The 21,297-nt window shown below is 42.5% G+C and overlaps 1 protein-coding gene across 1 annotated transcript; it reads right to left on the bottom strand.

The window, feature by feature from the left end:
- Positions 1–1,146: 1,146 nt before the first annotated feature.
- Positions 1,147–20,291, bottom strand: evplb (envoplakin b). Its single transcript, XM_037792454.1, has 24 exons — positions 20,211–20,291; positions 19,047–19,196; positions 17,862–18,893; positions 15,206–15,305; positions 14,000–14,154; positions 13,683–13,806; positions 13,453–13,584; positions 13,320–13,361; positions 13,046–13,207; positions 11,485–11,592; positions 11,262–11,357; positions 11,053–11,163; positions 8,898–9,044; positions 8,625–8,779; positions 8,410–8,507; positions 8,101–8,273; positions 7,058–7,236; positions 6,498–6,636; positions 6,171–6,364; positions 5,894–6,044; positions 5,712–5,795; positions 5,472–5,615; positions 5,047–5,139; positions 1,147–4,931 (listed from the first exon to the last, which is right to left on the bottom strand). Exons 3-24 carry the CDS (start codon positions 17,900–17,902, stop codon positions 1,440–1,442), a joined length of 6,120 nt encoding a protein of 2,039 aa, XP_037648382.1. The 5' UTR covers positions 17,903–18,893; positions 19,047–19,196; positions 20,211–20,291; the 3' UTR covers positions 1,147–1,439.
- Between the last annotated feature and the right edge of the window lie 1,006 nt (positions 20,292–21,297).

Genomic DNA, 21,297 nt, shown 5'->3' on the forward strand with positions numbered 1-21,297 from the left:
CAACAGTACACACCGCAAGCTGGTTATTTCATTACAGCATCATGGTAGTTGAGTGAGATGACACAACCATCAGGGAACATCCCTCTTAGACGCAGAGTGGGGCCACTTCAGCCTCTAGACAGGCTCATGTTCAGTAATCCCACAAAGTCCTTCCAGTCACCGTCGGGTAATCTGGCAGGTAGACATTCCAGCAGAGAGGCCGCATACGTATTCCCACATCAACACCATTTACTGTAACTGTGGGTAAAATGTGGGTCTTTCCGGCAATTCCCCCAACCTTTTAACCCTTGCCAGGAAAAAGGGATTTTCAGACCTTTATTTCCATTTTTTTGTGAGACGCATTAGGGCCGATCAGTTTCTACAGTGTTCATTTACTGATATGGATGCCGGCTGACAAGGTGGTGCACTCTCTTTTATGAGACACGCGTCTCATCCATGTAAACCTATGAGTTTGACCTTGTTAACCTTAACACACTACATGCTTGAGTCATATTTAATCTGTATCCTTAATCCATCGTTTCCAAGCATTGACTCGCCGGGTGCTTTACAGGCATTGTATATTAAGTACAGCTATTTAAAGGAACAGTGTGTAATATTTAGGGGGATCTTATTGGCAGAAATGGAATATAATAATAATAAGTAGGCTATGCTTTCTTTAGTGAATAGGCACTTGAAACTAAGAATCGTTGTTTGTTTGTTTTTGTTACCTTAGATTGAGCCGTTTATATCTAAATAGGGAGCAGGTCCTCTTCACGGAGTCAGCCACCTGCATGTTTCTACAGTAGCCCAGAACGGACAAACCAAACACTGGCTCTAGAGTGGGACATTTGAGTTATCACGTTGACCACTACAGTTCTCCAACACGCTTGGCCTCACAGGAGAAGTTTCAGTTGGTTACTGCACCCTAGATGCCAGCAGACCCTACACACTGAAACTTTAAGTATACTGTAAATCAGTGGTTCCCAAACCTTTTCTGCAGGGCCCCCTTTTGTAGCTAAAAAATATTTTCAAGCCCCCCCCAAGGCCAGTGCAGAACTATGCATCATAATATTTAGCTCATCCAGTGTGTAAATTAAATGGATTCAAATTACACACATATCTTCTGATGATTCAACTGTTAATATTTCAAATAACAAGACAGAGAAATGAATGTGAAGCTTGTGGAGTTTAATGAGCACTTAGGAAAGGATTTAGCTTGACAGTGCTGAAAAAACAATTTACCATATAAAACAAACATCACCCTCATTTTTTACAGCAGACCCAAAAATAGCACTGTAAAAAAGCAGATCCACATAAACAGTTTCACCAAAAATGTAGTATGCAGTGTACGAACAAACCAATTTTTCCTTTTTAACTTCACGCGGATCCGTTAGCATTATCACACACACCCTCTAGCACCAGTGGTTGCGGCAAATAAAAAAAATTCTTAAACTTCACATCTAGACTTTGCTGTAGGAGGAATTGAAACGATAGTTTGAGTATGATGGGGCATTTGCGGCATCAGTAGAGGTTGCAGGAAGCAGCAGGAGCCCCGTGCTGACGTCTCTCTTACACCGATCCATCGCCTGCTTGTATGATATCTTCTCTTTAGTGATGGGGTCTGTCAGCTCTTTTGTGTGGGACGCCTCGTCTCGCAGCTCCTCAGCTGTTGCGCTGTCAATAATATCACTGGCGAGAGCTTCGTCGAGACTGAGGCGGCCTGGTTTAGCGGGATTCACAAACCCACCGGTCAGGTACTGCGCCTCCATGTACCTCCTGGCATTTTCTGCGGGAATGTACCCTTTCTTTGCAGCCTCTCCCACTGCGAGACGGTCTTTGGTAATGGGGTCCTCGACTCCAGTGAAGGCCTTCTGAGCGTTCAGAAGCTTGTACATGTCACTCGAGTCAATGAGGCCACGCTCAGCTGCCTTGTGGACGGACAGTTTGTCCTTCTTGGTGAGATCGACGATTCCCCCGGAGGCTGCTTGTGCCTCCAGCAGCTTCAGGGCTGTGTCGGGATCGAGGAGTTTGCGGGTCAGGGCGCTTCTCACAGACATGCGGCTTTCAGTGGTGGTGTCTAAAATACCAGAGATGGGGAAATGCTCATCACCGGGTGAAGCACTGAGGTTGGTCATACTGCCACTCTGGTGAGAGTTGAGGCTGGTGTAGGAGGTCCTCAGGGAGGATGGCATGGAGCTCAAGGGAGAGGCTGGGGGTGGTTTGGTGGGTGTTCTTGGGACTGGTATTGGAGGAACGATGGGCTTTCTGGTTTCCCCTGCAACAAGGAGGGCAAACTCAGAAATGGATATTTTCCCTTCTTTGTAGCGCGTCACATCATACTGGGTCAGGCGACCATCCCTCAGTGCATTCTTGATAGAGTACTGATTCCCACTTTTGCGATCCTGCAGAATTGTTGTATCCCCATCTGGACCAGTTGAGGTGATTTCCTCCCAGTCGCACTCCAACTCCGACAGGTGAATGTAGTGGTTGCGATCAATTAGCCCCTGCACGTAGGCATCATAGGGAGACATGTCTCTACCGGTTTCTGGATCCAGGATACTGATCCTCGTGGAAAGATTTGTCTCCCTGGTGTGAGTTTCAGAGTGGTCCTCTTTCTGGACGCTGTTCTGCAGCTCGATGATGAGCGCGTCTCTCTGGTGTATTTTGTCTTTTTCATTGAGGATTTCTTTCTCCATCCGCTGTATTTCAGAGGAACTCTTAAGGCTCCTCTGCCGCCCCATCTGGTTTCTCTCACTCATCAGCTTGGACTGTTGCTGGAAGGTTATGCTGATGTTCTGTCTTTCACTCTCAAGCATTTTGAGCTGTCTGAGCAGATCCTCCTTCTCTCTCTGCAGAGCGTCTCTGTTGGTGACGTAAGTAATCTCCTCCTGAGAGGACATAGACTGCGACGTCTGAATGTGGGTAATTTTGAGTTGGATGTTCTGAGTGTGATCCTCCTGGTCACGCCTGAGGTTTCTCTCCTGCATTACGAGCTCTCTTAGATGGTCCCTTTCAGCCTCCACCTGCGGGTCTTTCTCGACACGAACAACTTCTCTGTAAACAACCTTCTCAATTGACTTCTCCTTTTGCAGAAGTTCCAACTTGAGCCTCAGGTTGCGGATTTCTCTGTCTAGACGACTGATATTGGTGCTCTCAGTCTCGAAGTCGACACGTATACCATCAGTAAGTTTCTCCAGCTTAGGGTCCCTCTCCACTTTCAGGACCTCCTCGATGACAATCCTTTCCTCAACGGGCGCCGGAGAATTCTCCAATTCAAGAATGCGTGATTTGATCTGCCTGAGCTCTGACTCTACTTGAATCTTCTTCTGACGTTCGTCCATCTGAGCCAGGGTACTCTCTTTGTCTTGAATCAGGGCTCTTAGCTGTCTGACCTCTAATTCGATCTTCCTGCGGCCTTTCAGTTCATCGTCCATGTTCTTGTTCAACTTCTCATGCTCTAGTATCTGCCTGGGGTCCTTCTGAAGACGCACCACTTCCTGCATGACGATCTTTTCCTCTGGCTTCTGCCTTTCAAGGACAATGTATTGGTTCTGGAGGTCAAAGACACACTCCTCCACACTGCGGCGCTGGTGGATCTCCTCTCTTACATTCCTCCGAAGTCTGTCAGCCTCTTTCTCAATAAGAGGATCGTTCTCATATTTGATGAGCTGTTTATTGACAATAGTGGTCTGCACCTTGGATTTCTCAGCTTTCAGCTCGTCTCTTTCTTTACGCAGGCGCATCAGCAGCTCCAGGGTGGTGTCATAGTTGACTTGCAGACGGGCATCTTGGTTGTTCAGCCTTTGCAATTCCCTGGTTACCTCTGGGCTTTTCTCTTCTATGATCACCTCCTGGGTCACTTCCTTGTACTCCACTTTGGGTTTCTGAGCGCGCAGGGTAGTCAGAGTCGTTGTGATTGTCTTGATTTCTCTCTCCAGGTCTGTGCGGTTGCGGCTGAAATCATGCAGCTCTTTCCTCAGACGCACCAGCTCGAGTTCTGTCTCCGGATCAACTCTGTAGATCTCATTGATGATCTCCTTGACCTCGACTTTGGCCCTGATCTTGTCCACCTCACTATAACGTAGCTGAAGGGTGGTCAGGTCCTTCATCAAGATGACATTCTCGTCTTTCTCCTCCTCCAAGGCCATTCGCAGTTTCTTCGACTCTTCCTGCATTTCTGGATCTTGCTGTACTTGCTTCACCACCTTGGTGACTATCTTGGGTTGGATGGTGGGAATTACCCTTTCTAGAGTGTTTATCTGACTCCTCGTGCTAAAAATGCTATCGTTTAGCGACTTGCAATGGAGCTGCTCCCCCGAGATATCGCTCTGGAACGTGAGAACCGCTTTCAGCATCTCCGGATCCTTTTCAAGCCTCACCACTTCTTTCTTAACAATCGTCTCCTTGATTCTTTGTTTCTGCTGAGACAGAACCGTGAGCTCTGTTTTCACGTGAACAGTCTCAGTATCTCTTGTTTGGTGCTCGAGTCGTATCCTGTGCATCTCATCTCTGATCCTGGTGGCTTCTTTGTCAAGCTGCGGGTCTCTCTCGTATTCTGTCAGTACCCTGTTGATCAGTTTTGGTTCGACTTTGATCAGCTCTGTTTCCAATTTGATAATCCTCTCTCTTATAATTTCTATCTCTGAATTGGTTCTTGTCCTCTTCACTGTTTCATCCTGGATCCGATTTCTGAAGGACTTTAGTTCCACCTCCAGTGTGGGGTCACGGTAGTATTGCACCACCTCCTTCTCCTCCATCCTCTCCACTCCTCTCCTATTCTTAAGAGACACAAACCTCTTACGGTATGTTTCCAGGTCTCTTTCAGCATGTAAGCGCCTCTCAACCTCCTCACTTAATTCTGTTTTCAGACCACCACTCTCCTCTATGTCCTTCCTCTGGCTCTGTAGCTGAAGCTGCTGATTGACCACCACCCGACTAACTTTGTCTTCATTCTGCACATGAATAAAAAGACAAAGGAGATGATAATTTTGAGCAGGAAAAACTGGGAATTGTTCTTCTATTACTTGAGTGTTGTTGATGTTATTTTAATTCCATATTATATATTACCATGGTCTTGATGTTCTTCGCTGTCCCCAACTGGCTGTGCAGCTGGTTGTTTTCTGCAGACACCTCAGAGAAAAGGTTCACTAGATCTTGTTCCTGTAGTGGAAGCAGAAGGCAAAATAGATTTAGAAATTGAAGACGACAGAGTGAAAATTTGAGAGAAAAGGTAGAGAATTGTCATGAGTTCTTAGCTACGGAAGCCCTAAACGGACATGATTCAAACTTTTTTTTAATGCGGTTATCTCAAGGTCACAAGTTAATTATGTTAACTCGAGAAAAAAAACTTTTTTATCTCGAGATAACGAGATACTCAATTCATTATCACAAGAAAACAAAAGGCTGTTTTCTTTTATTATTTATAATGTTTTTGACTTATGAATCATGTCCGTTCAGGGCCTCCGTACTTAGTTATCTTTAGGCAGTTATACCTTTCTCTGTACAGCCTGAGCCATAGTTGAAGTATGACGTTTCTTTAGGACTGGTCTATCATCTTCGTCATCATCATCATCGTCGTCGTCGTCATCGTCATCATTCAGAGTGCCACAGTAAATGTTTGACTTAACGCCGTACTCCTGAAAGGAAATATATTTAAAGATCAAAGGATGAAGTACTTGGATGTGCATACCCAATCAACTGTAAATGAGAATAATAATGTTCTCTGAACTCACATTCAGGACGCCCTGCAGATCACGGGAAAGATACCTGACTCTGTCTAAATCCCCGGATTTCTTCTTGATGTCCTCCATCACTTTCTAAACGAGACATGTAATCCACACAGACTTGGTTAGTAGTAGTTTGAAAATAGAAATTGGAGACAGGTGTATGTATTTAAAGAAATACTTCCACTCACCTTCTGAGAGCTCTGCTTGGCTGCTATCTGCGCCACATCATCTGTAGGTTTGATCGCATTATTGGGCAAATTGACCAAGAAGAAATCCAGTGACTGAACAGCATTCTTGAAATCTTGGTTTTTACTGGTTGCTTCTTGTATGAGACCAGACCTAAAGCGAAATACAAAAAAAAACACACCTCATCACTCATGAAAGGCTTCCATTTTTAAATAAAGACATAACTGTCAGGAAGTTAAAAAACACAAATACAGTTACAACAATGCCTGTTTTACTCACCTTTCCTGGAGCTGATTATTGACATTGGTGTAACGGTTCTTCAGCTGTTTCACCTCATTCTCCTGGCGGCCGATGTCTGGACAGTATTCATTGAAACCCCGCTTCAAGGAGCTGCATGCCTGCTCTGTCAGGTCCAAGTCTCTGCCTAATTTAGTCAACTCATCCTTCTTTGAGACGACATCTTTACGCATAAGCTGTTTGGCATGAGGAGAAAGAACAGAGGTAAAGAAAACTACAGGTTTGGATCCCTTTGGGGCATCCAATGCTTTACCCCCTCATATCCTGAAATTATGAGATATTTTTTGGTTGCATTATAAAGTACAACACCTGCAGCTGCTGGTTGCGACTCTGGAGGGCGTTGGGTTGATCAAGAATGGCGCCATCTTTAGCCAGCTTCTCCTCAAACCCAGAGACGATGCCTTCCACGTTCTGCTTCCGCTTCTCCAGGTACATGGAGGCTGTAGCTCTGGAGAGGAGAGAAACACGGGAGGTAATGATGAAAAAGGTCTCTGAAGATCATTTTTTCAAAGTAAAAATGTGCTACTTGCCTATATTAATGGTACAATTGATAACATTGATAACAATCAGCCACTAGATGTCACAATCTCCCTCCAATGTTCCATTGCATTCACTTCACAACAAGTGGTTGCCAGTTCGTTGCACAACCTGCATATTTTATGGTCGAGTGCAGTGAGTCTCAGATAGACAGTCATGTCTAGTGATGAATCTTTCATGGTAGAGCAAAGTCATTTGTAGCTAGAGGCCTACATTAGGTGTGTGTGTGTGTATTAATTCACAATCATAATAATTGTTTTTAGGAAAAGCCATACTTTTATTCTCTGCCTTTCTAAAAGCTCTGTGGATGTTTTTTAAAGAGAAACTCTTACTTTTGATTATAAAGGTCGAGGAGAGTGTTGATGTCATCAATCTTGTTGTTGGCAGCGCTGAGTTTGATGGGCAGGGTGGAGGTGTTGGGTCCCAGGGGTTTGTTGGCCAGAATGGACTCCATCTCTCTCTGGACCGCAGACTTCTCTGACTCCAGCTTTCTCACAGTCAGAGCAGATCTCTGGAGGGCAAAGTCATGTGGTGTTACAGATCACAACAAGATAGACATGTATTTAGTTTTAGTTTATTTAATGTATTTATATCAGGGACCATGTTCAAAAATACATTCATCTCAAAAAAGAAAAAAAAAAGATGCTTTGTACCAGATTTAGCTACAAGCACACATTCACACAGTCCTGTTTCTATCACTTTGGAGGACATTACATTGTCTTACATTCATTTCCTGGAGACTTACCCTAACCATAACATAACCGCTACTTGCCTAATCCTAACCCTAATCTTAAAGGTCCAGTGTGTAGGATGTGGCGGCATCTAGTGGTGAGGTGAGATTTCAACCAACTGAAGCTTCTCCTATGTTCCAAGCGTGTTGGAGAGCTACGGTGACCAACACGAAAACGCAAATGGTCCTTTCTAGAGCCATTTAGAGCACAGCTAGTGCATAAAGTGTGTGTACGTGGGAAGTGAGTGGTGAAGCAAGAGAGAGAGTGGCGGCGACGGGAGCGAGTTATGTTATAGACTACGGCCCAAGCAGGAAAAGCTAACAGAGTTTGGTTAGTCCGTGCTGGGCTACTGTTGAAACATGGCGATGCAACATGGTAGCCTCCGTAGAGAGGGTATCATCACATACGGAGCAGGTCATCTTCACGGAGCCGGCCGCCATGTTTCTACAGTAGCCCAGAACGGACAAACCAAACACTGGCTCTACATAGGGCTATTCGCGTTTTTCGCGTTGGCCACCGTAGTTCTCCTACGCTCTCGGCACACGGGAGAAGTTTCAGTTGATTGCAATCTGCAACCTCACCACTAGATGCCGCCAGATCCTACACACTGCTCCTTTAAAGCATTTAAAGTTATTCATATTCACCTCGTGCTCTTGCAGCCTGTTCGCCAGGTCCTCAGTGGGGCTGCGATTGTCTAGCGGGGTTCTGAGTCGACTCAGGATTTCTTTTTCACTCCGCTCCAGGGCTCTGTTGATCCGGTCTAATTCACTGACCAGATCTGCAGCTCTGGGATCCTCTGGAGCACTTCGAACGGTAGCTGAGGAGGAGCAAAGACAATAACACAACAAGGAAAAGTTAGATTTGCCCAAATCTCCTATCAAAGACTCTTTCGTGGTCTTTATAGCCAGGGAAAACAAAATGACGCTGCCCTGTTAAGATGTCGTCCTTCTCACCTGCCTTCTGAGGACGGACCACCTCCACAGTGGGGTTCTTCAAAGAGGTCATTAGTGCAGATCTACGGCTCTTTAGATCCGTCAGCGCTCTGTTGAGACTGAACGCACACAGACACCCATCATTAAAATCCATCACAGGCATTGTCTCTGTTCTCATCACATAACAAAACAATGTAAGAAAAACAAACTGTAGGTGGTGAGTTTGTACTCTGTACCTGTTTACTTTATCCAGCGCCTCAGCATCAGGTGGAGGGATCATGAAACACGCCCCAGGGAGGGTCCTGGTCTGCCCACCGCTGCTCTGAAGCTCCCAGTTCCTATTATCAGAGTTGGACTTCAGGATTAACTCCTCACCACGCCTCACTGCGTCCTGAACCAGACAGAGAAGATGACAAAATAAAGATGACGACAACAAGAATGTGTTGCCTTTCCTTCCATAAGAAATCATGTTTTTATATTAGAGTAAATGAATGCTGATGACAGCCTACCTCTTTATCTGCCCAGTCACACAGGGACACTACAGTGGTGGGTACGGTGGACCTCGTTCGGCGTAACTTCAGAGGCACGACGCCGCTGCTGGAGTCCTTGAGGGCAACCAGGCGCTGCTCGTTCCTCTTTATTGCTGGTTCATCTCCCTGAGGGTATTATTGAATGATTAGAACAGAAGCAACACAAACAAACAAGGATATAATGTGCCGTATCCCCAACTTTGGTATTTCTTGATTATCTAATCATGTAGAGGTGGAGCTGATTTTGATGAGCAGGTTGAAGCAGCTTTAAAGCCGGTTACTGGCTGCTTTGAAGAGTGACACCTGAGAGGTACCAGAGGTATTACAAAAGCAGATAGAAACTAAATAATAAAATATTCTTTTTTTTAATTTTTTAAATATATATATATAATTGGCAGTACATTTTTAAGGAATTGTTTCATTTTAAGGTTGCATTCTCTGTTTTGTCTTTAACTCATTTAAGATTTCATGGATCATATCCCAAATACCAAACTGTATGTTGATATTGTCAACATAACTGAACTGAAACTAAATGTTACAATGAAAGGTGGGTAGTCTTGATCGTGACAAGATGACCATGAAGCTGTGATGTGCTCTCAAATTTAGAGATTTGGTGGACTTTAAATTAATGTGGCACAATTAATGTATAAATAAAAAAAATAAGATGCTTCCAGACTGTATCCACAAGTTGTTCCAAATTAGAGTGAGTCAGTATGAGCTAAAAGGAATTTGCATGTTTACAAAAACAAAGATAAGAACGAATGCGCAACAAAGATTTATAACAGTCAAAATTGTTAATTTGTGAAATACTTTTGAAAATTTTTAATACACTTAATAGATAAAGGTTAAGATGATAAAACTGAGGTGTGAACACTAGTGTGTATATACATTTTTGTTGGGGACTTTTTGGGTATATATAATATACATATATCTTATTTTGTTTCTTTCATTTTCAGTGTATACATTTAATGAGAATTAAATTAAACACAAATTTAATTTAAGTTTTATAAGTTGAAAACGACCAAAATATATTAAACAAAAAAAAATGAATAGAAATGGGACTCTGACCTGACAGGTTACATTTGGAGGCCTGTGATTGGCTGATTCAGTGGTTGTGGGAGGGCATTGTGGGTAGACATAATTTTAGTGTTACATTTTTAAAAACTTCACTACAGTCTGCACTAAAGACTCTCACTTACACTTTAATGAAAGTTACTCTGAGCTTCTTTATAAAAGTCCAACTTTTTACTAAGAATTGTTTTACTCACAAGTCAAAATTTAAGGCCATTCTTAAAGGCCGAGATTTTAGAAACATTTTTTGATACATTTGTTGATATGCTAATTACATCCCGACAGCAATCAATGAATCAAATGCTCTGACAAAAAAAAAAAAAAAATCGGTATCTTTCTCTCTATATTTAGGGACATTTGGAGCTAATGCTGCGAGCTACTTTCATTGGGAAAGAGTTGACAACACTGGGCTGTTTTTTTTCGGATGGATCCATTTTAAAAATCTAGTGTACTCTTGCTAGTTTCTCCAGATCGCCCACCCTTTAGGACCATTTCTAAAGTAAGTCCCTGTTCTGGGTTTGACTCAAAAACACTATCCCTATAACTCAGTTAACCTGCCTCTTGGAACAAACCCCTGCAAACGGCCAAATACTTAAAGTCAACACAGGATGTGAAGAACCTGAAGATTGAGACTAAAACTTGTAAAACTGAACAGGGCACTTTTCACACACTTACAGCGTACAGACGTCTTTATCACAGAGAAAACTCTGAGGTCATATTCATTAAACTTAAAAAAACGTTGTTCTTATTTGTTGATCCCTATTATAATATCCTAAATATATGAGAATGTTTTTAATCTATCTTGCATGTTAATCACTATTTGAGAATTAAAAAGTAAAATAATGTGTGGTTTGCAGAGCGTATCACTGAGTAAAATATACGGGTTTTTTTACAAAAGAATAAACACCTAACACTTCGCTGTAAGTATGAGTGAGACTCTTAACAAATGTGTCTTATTCTTCACATGCAGCGAAGAACTTTGCTGCAGGTTTCAACGTTTCCATACTCTACAAGGCTTTCTAGAGCTACATAGAAACCATGACATAATAAAACACAGTTGTACCTCCAGCGCCAACAGGACCTCAGAGTTGCTCTTGTCGGCCAGAGACTTTGGGTCCATGTTGCCGCTGAGTCTCTCCAGGGACTCGGACAAAATCTCCGCATCAAGCTGGAACTGCATTAGACAAATAGTCACTTTAATGAACAGGCCGATTTATCAGAAGAAATATTGTCACAGTCGGTCGTAGTGTGGTGCGGTAAGGGGATCGCTACCTTCCTGTAGTCTTCGATGTTGTCCAGGTGTAATTCCTGTGCCAGACACAGGTTGAGGAAGGCCTGCCACTCAGCCTGCACAGCATCTCTGTGTGCCTGACAAAAACAATCACCTCGATTCAGATTAATCCAATTTCATTTCAATTGATTTGACCACAAGTCATTACACTATGTAGAGTACTATGATTATCTATGTTTCTAATGAAGTAGCTGACATGTGTACCTTTATTGTTGAGCTGCCCGGGTGTCTCGTTTCAGCGAGATGATCTCCTTCCTCCTGCAGCTTGTTGATCTCACTCTCGTGTGCCAGCAGTCCGTTGTTTTTGAATTTCTGTAGATAAACAGAAACAACATAAAGTGGGATGTAGAAGACATGACGTAGTGTTTCAAGTAGAGCTGAACCCGACCAATCTGGTGCCCCATAGGCAAGATTTTAGCTGTTTCCCCTTACATCACAGCCAATCCCACCACAAGCATTGTGTTCATACCAGAGGTGTGGACTCAAGTCACATGACTTGGACTCGAGTCAGACTCGAGTCACAATTTTGAAAAAAAAAAGACTTGCAACTCATCTTGGACTTGAAGACCAGTGACTCATGACTTCACCTGGACTTGAGCCTTTTGACTTGAAAATACTTGATACCATCCCCCAAACCCAAAGATCGGTACCGTAGCTAACTCCAACAGCATCAGAGATGTTGAGTTTATTTACTTTTCCTTTATTGATTTGTTTGGGAAGAGGATTTACTCAAAAAACTGAACTGAACAAACTGAATTTCTATCTTTTGTTGTTTATTGCTGAATCCCCGAAAAGTGGTGTTTTGTTGCAGAACTCTGGACTCTCTATTTTCTTTATTTTTGGTGAATATTATTGGGTACGACAGCATCCAATCTAGTTGCAGGAAAAAAACATGAACAACTTGAGCGCAAAGACTTGAGACTTACTTGTGACTTGCAAAACAATGACTTGGTCCCACCTCTGGTTCATACACTCACACAGAAATAACATAGCTTTATGTATTTGAGATTAAGCTACGCAGCTCACACTTAAAAGAAAGTGATCATTTCTCAAAATGATGTCGTAGACCTGAATAGTCTTTCCTACTTTCCCAAATGAATTTAATGTGGAAGTAACTAACGTTGACTCTTAGCTATTAGGGTGATGCTACTGGCAACCCAGAAAATAGGGCCTACTGAATAGGTTACATAATGTAGTTATGTTGTAGTGGGCTTTTTTTATAATATTTAGAAATAATAATATTAAAATATGATTACAAAAAAATAGTAAACATTAATTTTGGGCACCCCTATTGTATTTTCAATGCTTTTATTCCTAAAGTCTGTGTTTTAGCTATTGCCTGCCCGGGGACTACAGATGAAAATTAGCCTTTCTGACTATTTCAGAAATGTTATCATTATAAACTGTCCCTGTAAAATAAAGTAATAAACTAAACTAAACTATGGATGGATGGCGCCCCTCGCATTCGCCTATACCGCCTATGCCTAGGGCCGGCTCTGGTTTCAAGTATTTAAATAAGGTTCTCCCAGCAGCTACGCAGTTACTATGTACCATACTGGTTACACCAGTTAGGTTCAAAGCTGGTGCAACATGCCCCTGGAGGATTATGCTTGAAGGCAACCTGACAAACAAACTTTTAATATTCTTCTATCCAAAATATCTCCGCCCGCTCCTGCACCTCCGTCTGATCACGAGATGACACAATAAGCCAAAAATCAGTCAATAATGACAACACCATCAGGACACAGTGCCGTCCCCCCCTCACCTCATACTCCATGCGGACTCCCGCGGGGTCGACCATGCGATCACTCCAGTCTCTCTGGAGGACCCTCTCCTGCTGGCCTGACAGGTAGACCAGCTCCTTGGTGCAGCTCTGCACGTACTCGTACAGAGAGGCCAAGTGGATGCGTCTCTGCTGGGAGCTCTCCTGTAGATTACATGCACATTACATTATACGCGTCCCTCTGAACTTAACTGACTTCAAACAACACAAGTCACACATTGAAGAGTCAACAAGTGCAAAAAAAAAAACAACTCACGTAAAGTTTTGCATATCTCTCTTTGAAGGCGGCGTACTGCTCCTGCGAACAAAGACAAAAAAGAGGAAGAAAAATTGATGCATCCTGCGTGAAGTCCTACAGAAAGAGTGGATGTGTTGTTTTGTGCTGTTACCTGTGAAGCGGCGGAGCTGGGCGTCAGCTGGGCGTTGTAGGCCTCGATCTCCTGGTGCAGGATGTTATGTTCTGCAATCTGCTTCTCTACATCGGTCAGGTTGGGACCGTATCCGTCTGCCTTCAACTCTTTCTGTAAATCACAGCAATACAAAGCAGAGAAATTGTTAAACCTGTGACATTTATGAAGATGATTTATGAAGACCAATGATTGCCTAAGCCTGAACCGACCAGTTTCTCATCCAGCAGAGGACCCCAGTCGATCTTTGGTTTCGGCTCCAAAACTAGCCCCTGGGCATACAGCTCCCTGTATATGGCACAGTCCTTCACCCAGCGATCATGGAGGTTTTTCACACTGAAAAAGGGAGAATCGGACAGTGTTTTTACGTAACTGAGAAGTAGATGGGTGGAGAGCAGTAAAGGGGAATGTGGAAATGACACTTTGAGGCGGGCATGTCTCAATGGTATGCGACGTGTCGAGTTTTAGGTGTGTCTGTTGTCTGGCATGCATGCCTGCGTTTGTGTGTGACACTCCAGAATAAACTCACTCTTTCTCTATCTCGTGGGCCTGCGGGTGCCCCAGCCTCTTGGCCTTGTCCACGTCCATGAAGAGATCCTTCAGCAGCTGCTCGGCCTGCCCCAGGTTGTAGGCATTCTCCTTCTGGTGGATCAGGGCCTGGTTCTTCCCATCGCGCTTTGTGTCCTACAAGGGGGACAACAGGAGCGTTGTGTTTGTCAGATTCAGACTGTTTTATCACCAGGAAAACTGAAGCCAGGAAAAACGCCCTTGCTTTGACAATCATGTGTTTCTGAGCTCATCTGATTTTGAAGTTCTGTTGAATCATGTCCTAATTAAACTGGTTTGATGTTTGTTTGAACTGATTTAAGTGTCAGTGACAGAAGTGCCACTTTTAAATTATCTCGTAAATCAGTGTGCCATATCAACATTAAAGGAACAGTGTGTAACATTTCAGGGGATATGTCTTATTCCACCTATAATAGGCAACGTGCAAAGCAACATAAAAAAAAAAAAAAAAAAATCTCCCATAATTAGGACATTGTAATTATATATAAAAAAGTACTATAAACAAAGACTGCCATCTTTATGAAAACATCCATATCTGAGTTAAAATCATTAGCCAACCTTCCACCAATCTTGTTCACCAGCAATAAACTTAACAAATTCTGCGACAAGTATTAGCCAATCAGAGACAAAGTAGGGCGGGTCTTCGTGGAATGCGGGAGGGGAAGAAAATCAATCAAACAACCAACCATAAATAACAGGTTACGCAACTGTCAAAAGCTGTGAAGGAAGTCATTTGGCATGCGGATGAGAGGGCACTTCAACATTTCCAACAAACTCTCCTGTATATTTATTGCTAATGTGCCATTGGTTAAGCTACTGTGTGCATGCGTGCTTAAGGTTGCCTACCCCTGATTTATTGTATCAAACACTGGAAATCATACCGTAATTGTTCCAGGTCTCAAAGTGCTGAACACGTTGATTAATGACATGGAATTAGTTCTGGTGGTTTTGCTTCCAAAGCTTGTTTTAATACACTTTATTTACATTTACATATAACTCCCTGCAATATATCTTCAATAAAAATAAAGAAATAAAAGAAAAACAGGTGGTCATCCTTGGTCACATGTTTTACTCTCACAGAGATGACTTCATTGGTAGCAGTTTTCAAGCATCAAATTAAGCCTGTAAGTCTTTATTTTTGTGGCTCTGGTTCTCGTGGACTTCTTACCACAGCAAGCAGCTCCTCCGATGACAGGATGTTCTTCTCTACCTGGTCTGCATTCTTCTGCATGCGAGCGATCACCACAGCAAGGTCAGTAGCCTGAGTCCTGGGTAAAAACACACAGAGATGATGGTCAAGATCCTGCACACCAGTGACATCATTCTGTGAGGATGTTGCATGATTTGAAGACATTAGGAAGTAAGACATACTCTTGTTACTGTGATTAAATAACTTGTTTTTGTTCTAATATACTTAAATCAGCAAATCTACTTGCATGCTTATAACTGGTTTACATTCTGTTGTTTGGTAGTTCAGACTTTAGAAGTTAATCAGCTGTTTTGTGTGTATTATTTTGATCTTCAAAGTAACTATTGCTGTCAAATATAAGTAGTGGAGTAGCGTGAACAATATTTCCCTCTGAAATGCAGCAAAAAAGTACCTCAGAGTTGTACTTAATTTCAGTACTTGAGTAAATGTAGTTAGTTTCCCACCACTGGGTTTGACATGTAAAGAGCAGCTTTTGTATCTCAACTTGACAGTATTGCTTTTGCTCTTAAGGTAATGAAAGAGCACTGGAGTTAATGGTTTCGGATGAGGACACAAAACCCACTGACAGCACGAACAAAGACAATTCCTTCACCTGCTCGACACAAATTCTTCACTGGCATGTCACTCGTAGGCGACTTTCTGCAGACCTGTTTGTGCTCTCTGGGTGTTTGTTCTGTCATTCCTCCTCCGCTGTGATATGCAAGCCAACTATTTAACGTGACACACCCGGATCAGGATCCAGGGGACAGATTGTAGTAGAGAACCCCCTCCTCCCCCGTCCACTCTCATTAGTCAGGAATGTCGTCGGTGTGTGACACTACGCCATTCAGCTCTTATCAAGCGAACGGTGTCATAAATTTCCAGTTGCGTTATGACAGTTGTAGTCAGACATTATGACTCGTAGTAGGCGGGGTACTAGTGGTAGATTACTTCCTGCAGTGACTTCTTTGTATTACTCCCAGTGGTGGAATGTAACTACGTTCATCTAGTCAGGTACTGTACTTCAGTACAAATTTGAGGTACTTGTACGGAATTTACTTTTCATGCCACATCTATTAGTTACTTGTTATGGGCTCTATTGTATGCAAAATGTGTAAAAATCATATAAAATATGATGCTAAACTACCAAACTGTATATACAAAGTAGAGCTGAAATGCAAAAATGCCAAACATTTCACGGTTTCAGCTTCTCAAATGAGAGGATTTGCTGCCATTCCTTTGAATTATTTAAATATTTGTATTTATTTTGAATCATTTTGAAGTCTGGACTATGTGGTAGGACAAAACAAGGATTATGTAGGTGTCACTTTGGGCTCTGGGTAATTGTGATGGGTGTTTCCTCATTAATTTCTGAAGTTTTACAATCAATCAGGAGATTAATCCATAATGAAAATAAATATTAGTTCAATATTTCCTTTACTTCCACCAACTACAACAGTAAAAAATTATGCTTTTACATTAACACATATAATTAATATGTAATTATATGTATTAATAAGTAATATTGACCTGTTGTAATGGAGTTACACATTCTTTTTACAGTGTGGCATCAGTACTTGAATACTTCCAAACACACAGTCTTGCCATAATCATGAATACTCCACCATGTGTATCAGGTGAGCCATTCACCACATTATATACTTACTCAATTACTCACTGCCTTCCATTCAAACTCAAGTGTGTCACTGAAGACAAACAAGACCTCGCAGCAGAGAGAGACCCTGCCCTGCCACTCCCAGTCAGTAACAACCTCCAGCCTTTGCCTGCACGGCACACCCCGCTGTGAAGGAGCGCTAATGTCCAACAATATGTCCCCCCCTCCACCCACCGAGAAGAGATAAACACCTGCTTAGTCACTTTCAGAGGAGCGGGGTGGCAGTATAGGTTGCGCAATTCTAAACTCTCTACAAGTCCATACGTTTATTGCCATGTGTAACTTCATAAAACACTCCTCTACTCAAACACTGGTTCCACTTACGCAGCAATGACAACAAGCCACATCCTCTATTATATACTTTCTCAGTTGGATTACAGGATTAAAGGCACACTGTTGACCCTTCGGCTTAATGAGTAGGAACACTGCAGCACCAAAACTTGATTTGGTGAGTCAGACAACTTTGATGATACACCCCTTGGGCAAAGATGTCAATACAAGTTCTGCGGTTGAATAAACGAGTCAGATGAGGTGACGAGAAGACGTTCAGTGAAGAAAAGTTACTAACATAGTGGTATTATCAGAGAACACATGAGAAGACTGAGACATTTCATGTTCAAGGAGGGTTCATTCATTCATGCTCCTATAGTTTTCTTTTTGTAGAATGAATGAAAGACAGATATTTGTATTTAACACATACAGATCATTGTTTTCATATGGCACCTGACTCCTGTGGTGCACCGGGTTGTCCCGGGGAAATAAAACCCTGTGCAAACAATGAATGGAATCATGGTACAAAAAAACAGCCTGCATGAAGCAGATTTTCAGGAAGGAAGAAAACACAGCGTGAAGCAGGAAAAGAGAGGAGACAAGACAAGGGACAGTAACATAAGACTAGGAAACCTGACACACACACACACACACACACACAGAGAGAGAGAGAATGTTGTCTGAACTCACTTGTTGATCTTTACCGGACTGTATTCCTTTTTGTTCGACATCTTGGGAGACTGCTCGGGCCTGTTCGTTGTAATCGGAGTCCCCGAGTGTGTTTCTTCAGACCTCACTCTCTCCTCTCCTGTTTCCTCTCACTCCTTCTTGTCTCTTTTTGCGAGAGTTCACCTGTCTCAGCTCCTCCCAGGCCAGCAGGTGTGTCATCAGCAAAGGCAGCAGAGGAGCAGACCGGGCGGACCTGTTCCACGCTACTCGCTCTGCCTTTATGTTCTCAGAGCTTTTTTCCTTCCAGCAGTTTTTCATGAGTCTGCTTTCATAGAAATGTGTTTTATTAAATGCATGATATGGAAACATGATGCGTTGATGTGCAGTTTCTGACATTTAAGTGAGGTTTTTTCTCACAGAAATGCCCTCTGAACCTGATACAGCTCTGTTATCAGCTCCATGCAACACAAGACGTGGCAGGACGTTATAAAACACACACTGTCTTCACATGTATGATTGTGTTGGAATGTAGACGGACTAGTTACTCGATGGCTGGATATCAGGATCATTGCTTGTACTTGTTTTTATTGTTCTTTAAGACATAATATGGAAATTTAGATTTGTATGCTACGTAATAACAAAGGTGTATCAGTAAAGTGTGAATAAAAACAGAAAAGTTTGACATCTTAATGAGTGGGTAATGATCAGATTTGTGCAGCATCTGAACAGTAAGGTGCAGTAGTAGTAGTAGTAGTAGGTGCAGGTTGCAGCACTGGAAAGATGACATACTAACATTGTTAACTATAATAGCACTGTAGGAGAAGGTTTAACTTGTTTTTCTAAACAAAATATGTTCGCACCAGAGTTTTGGCAAATGCAGCTGAACCCTGATTAATTAATTGGTTTAATTATTATAGTTATTATTTTTATTGCTACACCTGACAGACCCGGAGTGACAGCGCACATTCATTTCCGAGTATCAGTGGTTATCAGACACACGCCCCGTGAAGTGGTGGACAAGTCAAGGTCTAGAGCGAAGAATTCAAACTTCACCTGCAGCCAAAAGAAACAAAAAAGGCTGCTAAAGAAAGATAATATGTAAAACTACATTGCATGCATATTATTTCATGTGAGGGTGTGTGTGTGTTATTGTTAGCACAAAACACACAGATGCACGGTAATGTGGGTGGTGGGAGACGGAGGCACCTTTGCAGGTTAGAGTGGAACAATGGGACTTCTCTACGCCTCAGAGGGGAGAAAATGGTTCAGCATGTTGCTCCGTCTCATGCTTTCAGTGGGTGTGTCTGACACACACCCAGAGCAGTTGGGCTACTACTCCAAGCAATGCACACATACCTGCGGGGAGACGGAGTGATTAAGGAGAAGGAACAGAGAGGAATGAGTGACGGAACAAGAAAGTGGTGATGATTGAGGAGGCACATACATATTGTATGTGCCTCCTCAATCATCACCACTTGTGTCACTTGGCCCTGACATTTGTGCTTAGCAGTACTTAAAGCAGCTATGATTGATTTTATTATTATTTTTTATAATAATGCATTAAAGCAGCAGTGGGTAGAAATGGAGCAAATATGATTTAAAAAAGTTATTTTTATAAAACGGTCACTATATCCTGACAGTAGTGCATGAGACAGGTAATCTGAAACAAATCATGTGCCTCTGTGTCCTCCGGTGCTCCTAATGGCATCTGCAAGATTTCACAGACCGGAGGAAAACAACAATCAGAGCCGAGCTGGAGCCTTGACGTCACTGAGCAGCTGTCAATCACTGGCAAACTCCGACGAAACGTCAAACTAGACAGCGCTGATCAAATACGAATCAATATTCTGTTACTGTGATGCCTATTTCTCGCCTCAGATGTTTTCAGAAACATCTTGTAGTGTACTGTTTAGCTGTAAAATGAGAAAGATGAGTCAGTTGAGGAAATACCAAGCACCGCCCACCAGCCGGAGCAAACTTTCTCATTTTACAGTTAAAAACAGTACACTACAAGATGTTTCTGACAACATTTGAGGTGAGAAACAGGTATTACAGTAACGCAATTTAAATTCAATCAACGCTGCCTAGTTTGATCGTTTGATCAGAGTTTGTGAGTGATTGACAGCTGCCTCCGTTGAATGAACAGCCAATAGGAACGCTCTCTCTCTCAAATGACCTGTGATTGGCCAAAGTCTCCCGTCACGGGCTAGATTTTCTAAAGCCTGAAAACAGAGCCGTGAGGAGGTGCAGAAGTCTTCTTACAATATGCTGAAAGATTATTATGGACCAAAAATATAAGAGCCAGATATTTCCCTCAGCAGTTGGTAGAGACCGAAACAGAGCTAAAAGTAGAGTAAACGTTGCACTTACATTTGCTAGGTGGACACAAACACGACTCCAAGATGAACGACTTTGTTGCTCCGTATCTGGACGTGTAAATAAGCAACTGAAAAAAGATTAGTAGTCAGTTATTGTAGGTTTAAAAATCCACTCATTAAATATGTCAGCATTCATAGTGAGTCATTCCTTTTTAATACAATGTAAATGCATTTTAAACCAGGACAAGTTCAGAATTAGAAAATATCTACTAGTTAATATTCAAAAAGTCCAGATTAGGCCTCATGTACTGAGATGGTGTGGAGGGGTTGGACACAATAATGTGAACACCTGTGCAATATAATCTCTAGCTATCAAATAAAACCAAAATGACTATAGTGGATTAACACTTCCATGATACTCTATAAGTTTAACAAATGTGGTATTAATTGAAAGGTTTTCATTATTTGGTACAGGTGTTCACGTTATTGTGTCCAGCCCTGTACTTCAATCGAGCACAACCCGCCTATTTAAATTCCACATTGAGCAATCCTTCCGAGATAAGCATGGCTCGTCCACCTCATGAATAACCTGTCACTTTGGTTCCTTTATCTAACAACGTTAAAGAGTTTTCCACCCTGAAAGCAGATAAACTTCATACAAGCTCAACTTGTTTTTGTATGTAAATGGTGCTGTCAACAGCCGGGTGTGGCTGTCACATATCTGGATGAAAAAAAAAACACTCATGAAATGCAGAACGCTCAAAAGTATTTACACAGCAAGCGTTCCACACATACTTCCACCGTTCTGTAAATATGCAGAAAGCAATTTAAATCAGCCGCACCCACAGCACTCCTGAGCAGCAGGTACTGTTCACCGACAGATCTAATCTATAATCACCCTGTGCTGACCTGTGACCAGCCTTTGATTATATACATGCTTGAGGTGGAGCAGCAGCTCTACTGTGACACACGAGTCCAGATCCTGTCAAGCTCCTCGACCTACAACAAACAAACACACTTTGTATCAAATACATGACTACCAAAGGCCCAGGGGCCCGAGGGGGCAGATCGCCCCAAAACAGAGCTTCTATTTAAAATGCCCGTTATCTACATGTGTTGTTAGAGCCTCAAGTGAAAAC

The sequence above is a fragment of the Sebastes umbrosus genome, chromosome 14, assembly GCF_015220745.1.
Source record: "Sebastes umbrosus isolate fSebUmb1 chromosome 14, fSebUmb1.pri, whole genome shotgun sequence".
Classification (NCBI taxonomy): domain Eukaryota; kingdom Metazoa; phylum Chordata; class Actinopteri; order Perciformes; family Sebastidae; genus Sebastes; species Sebastes umbrosus.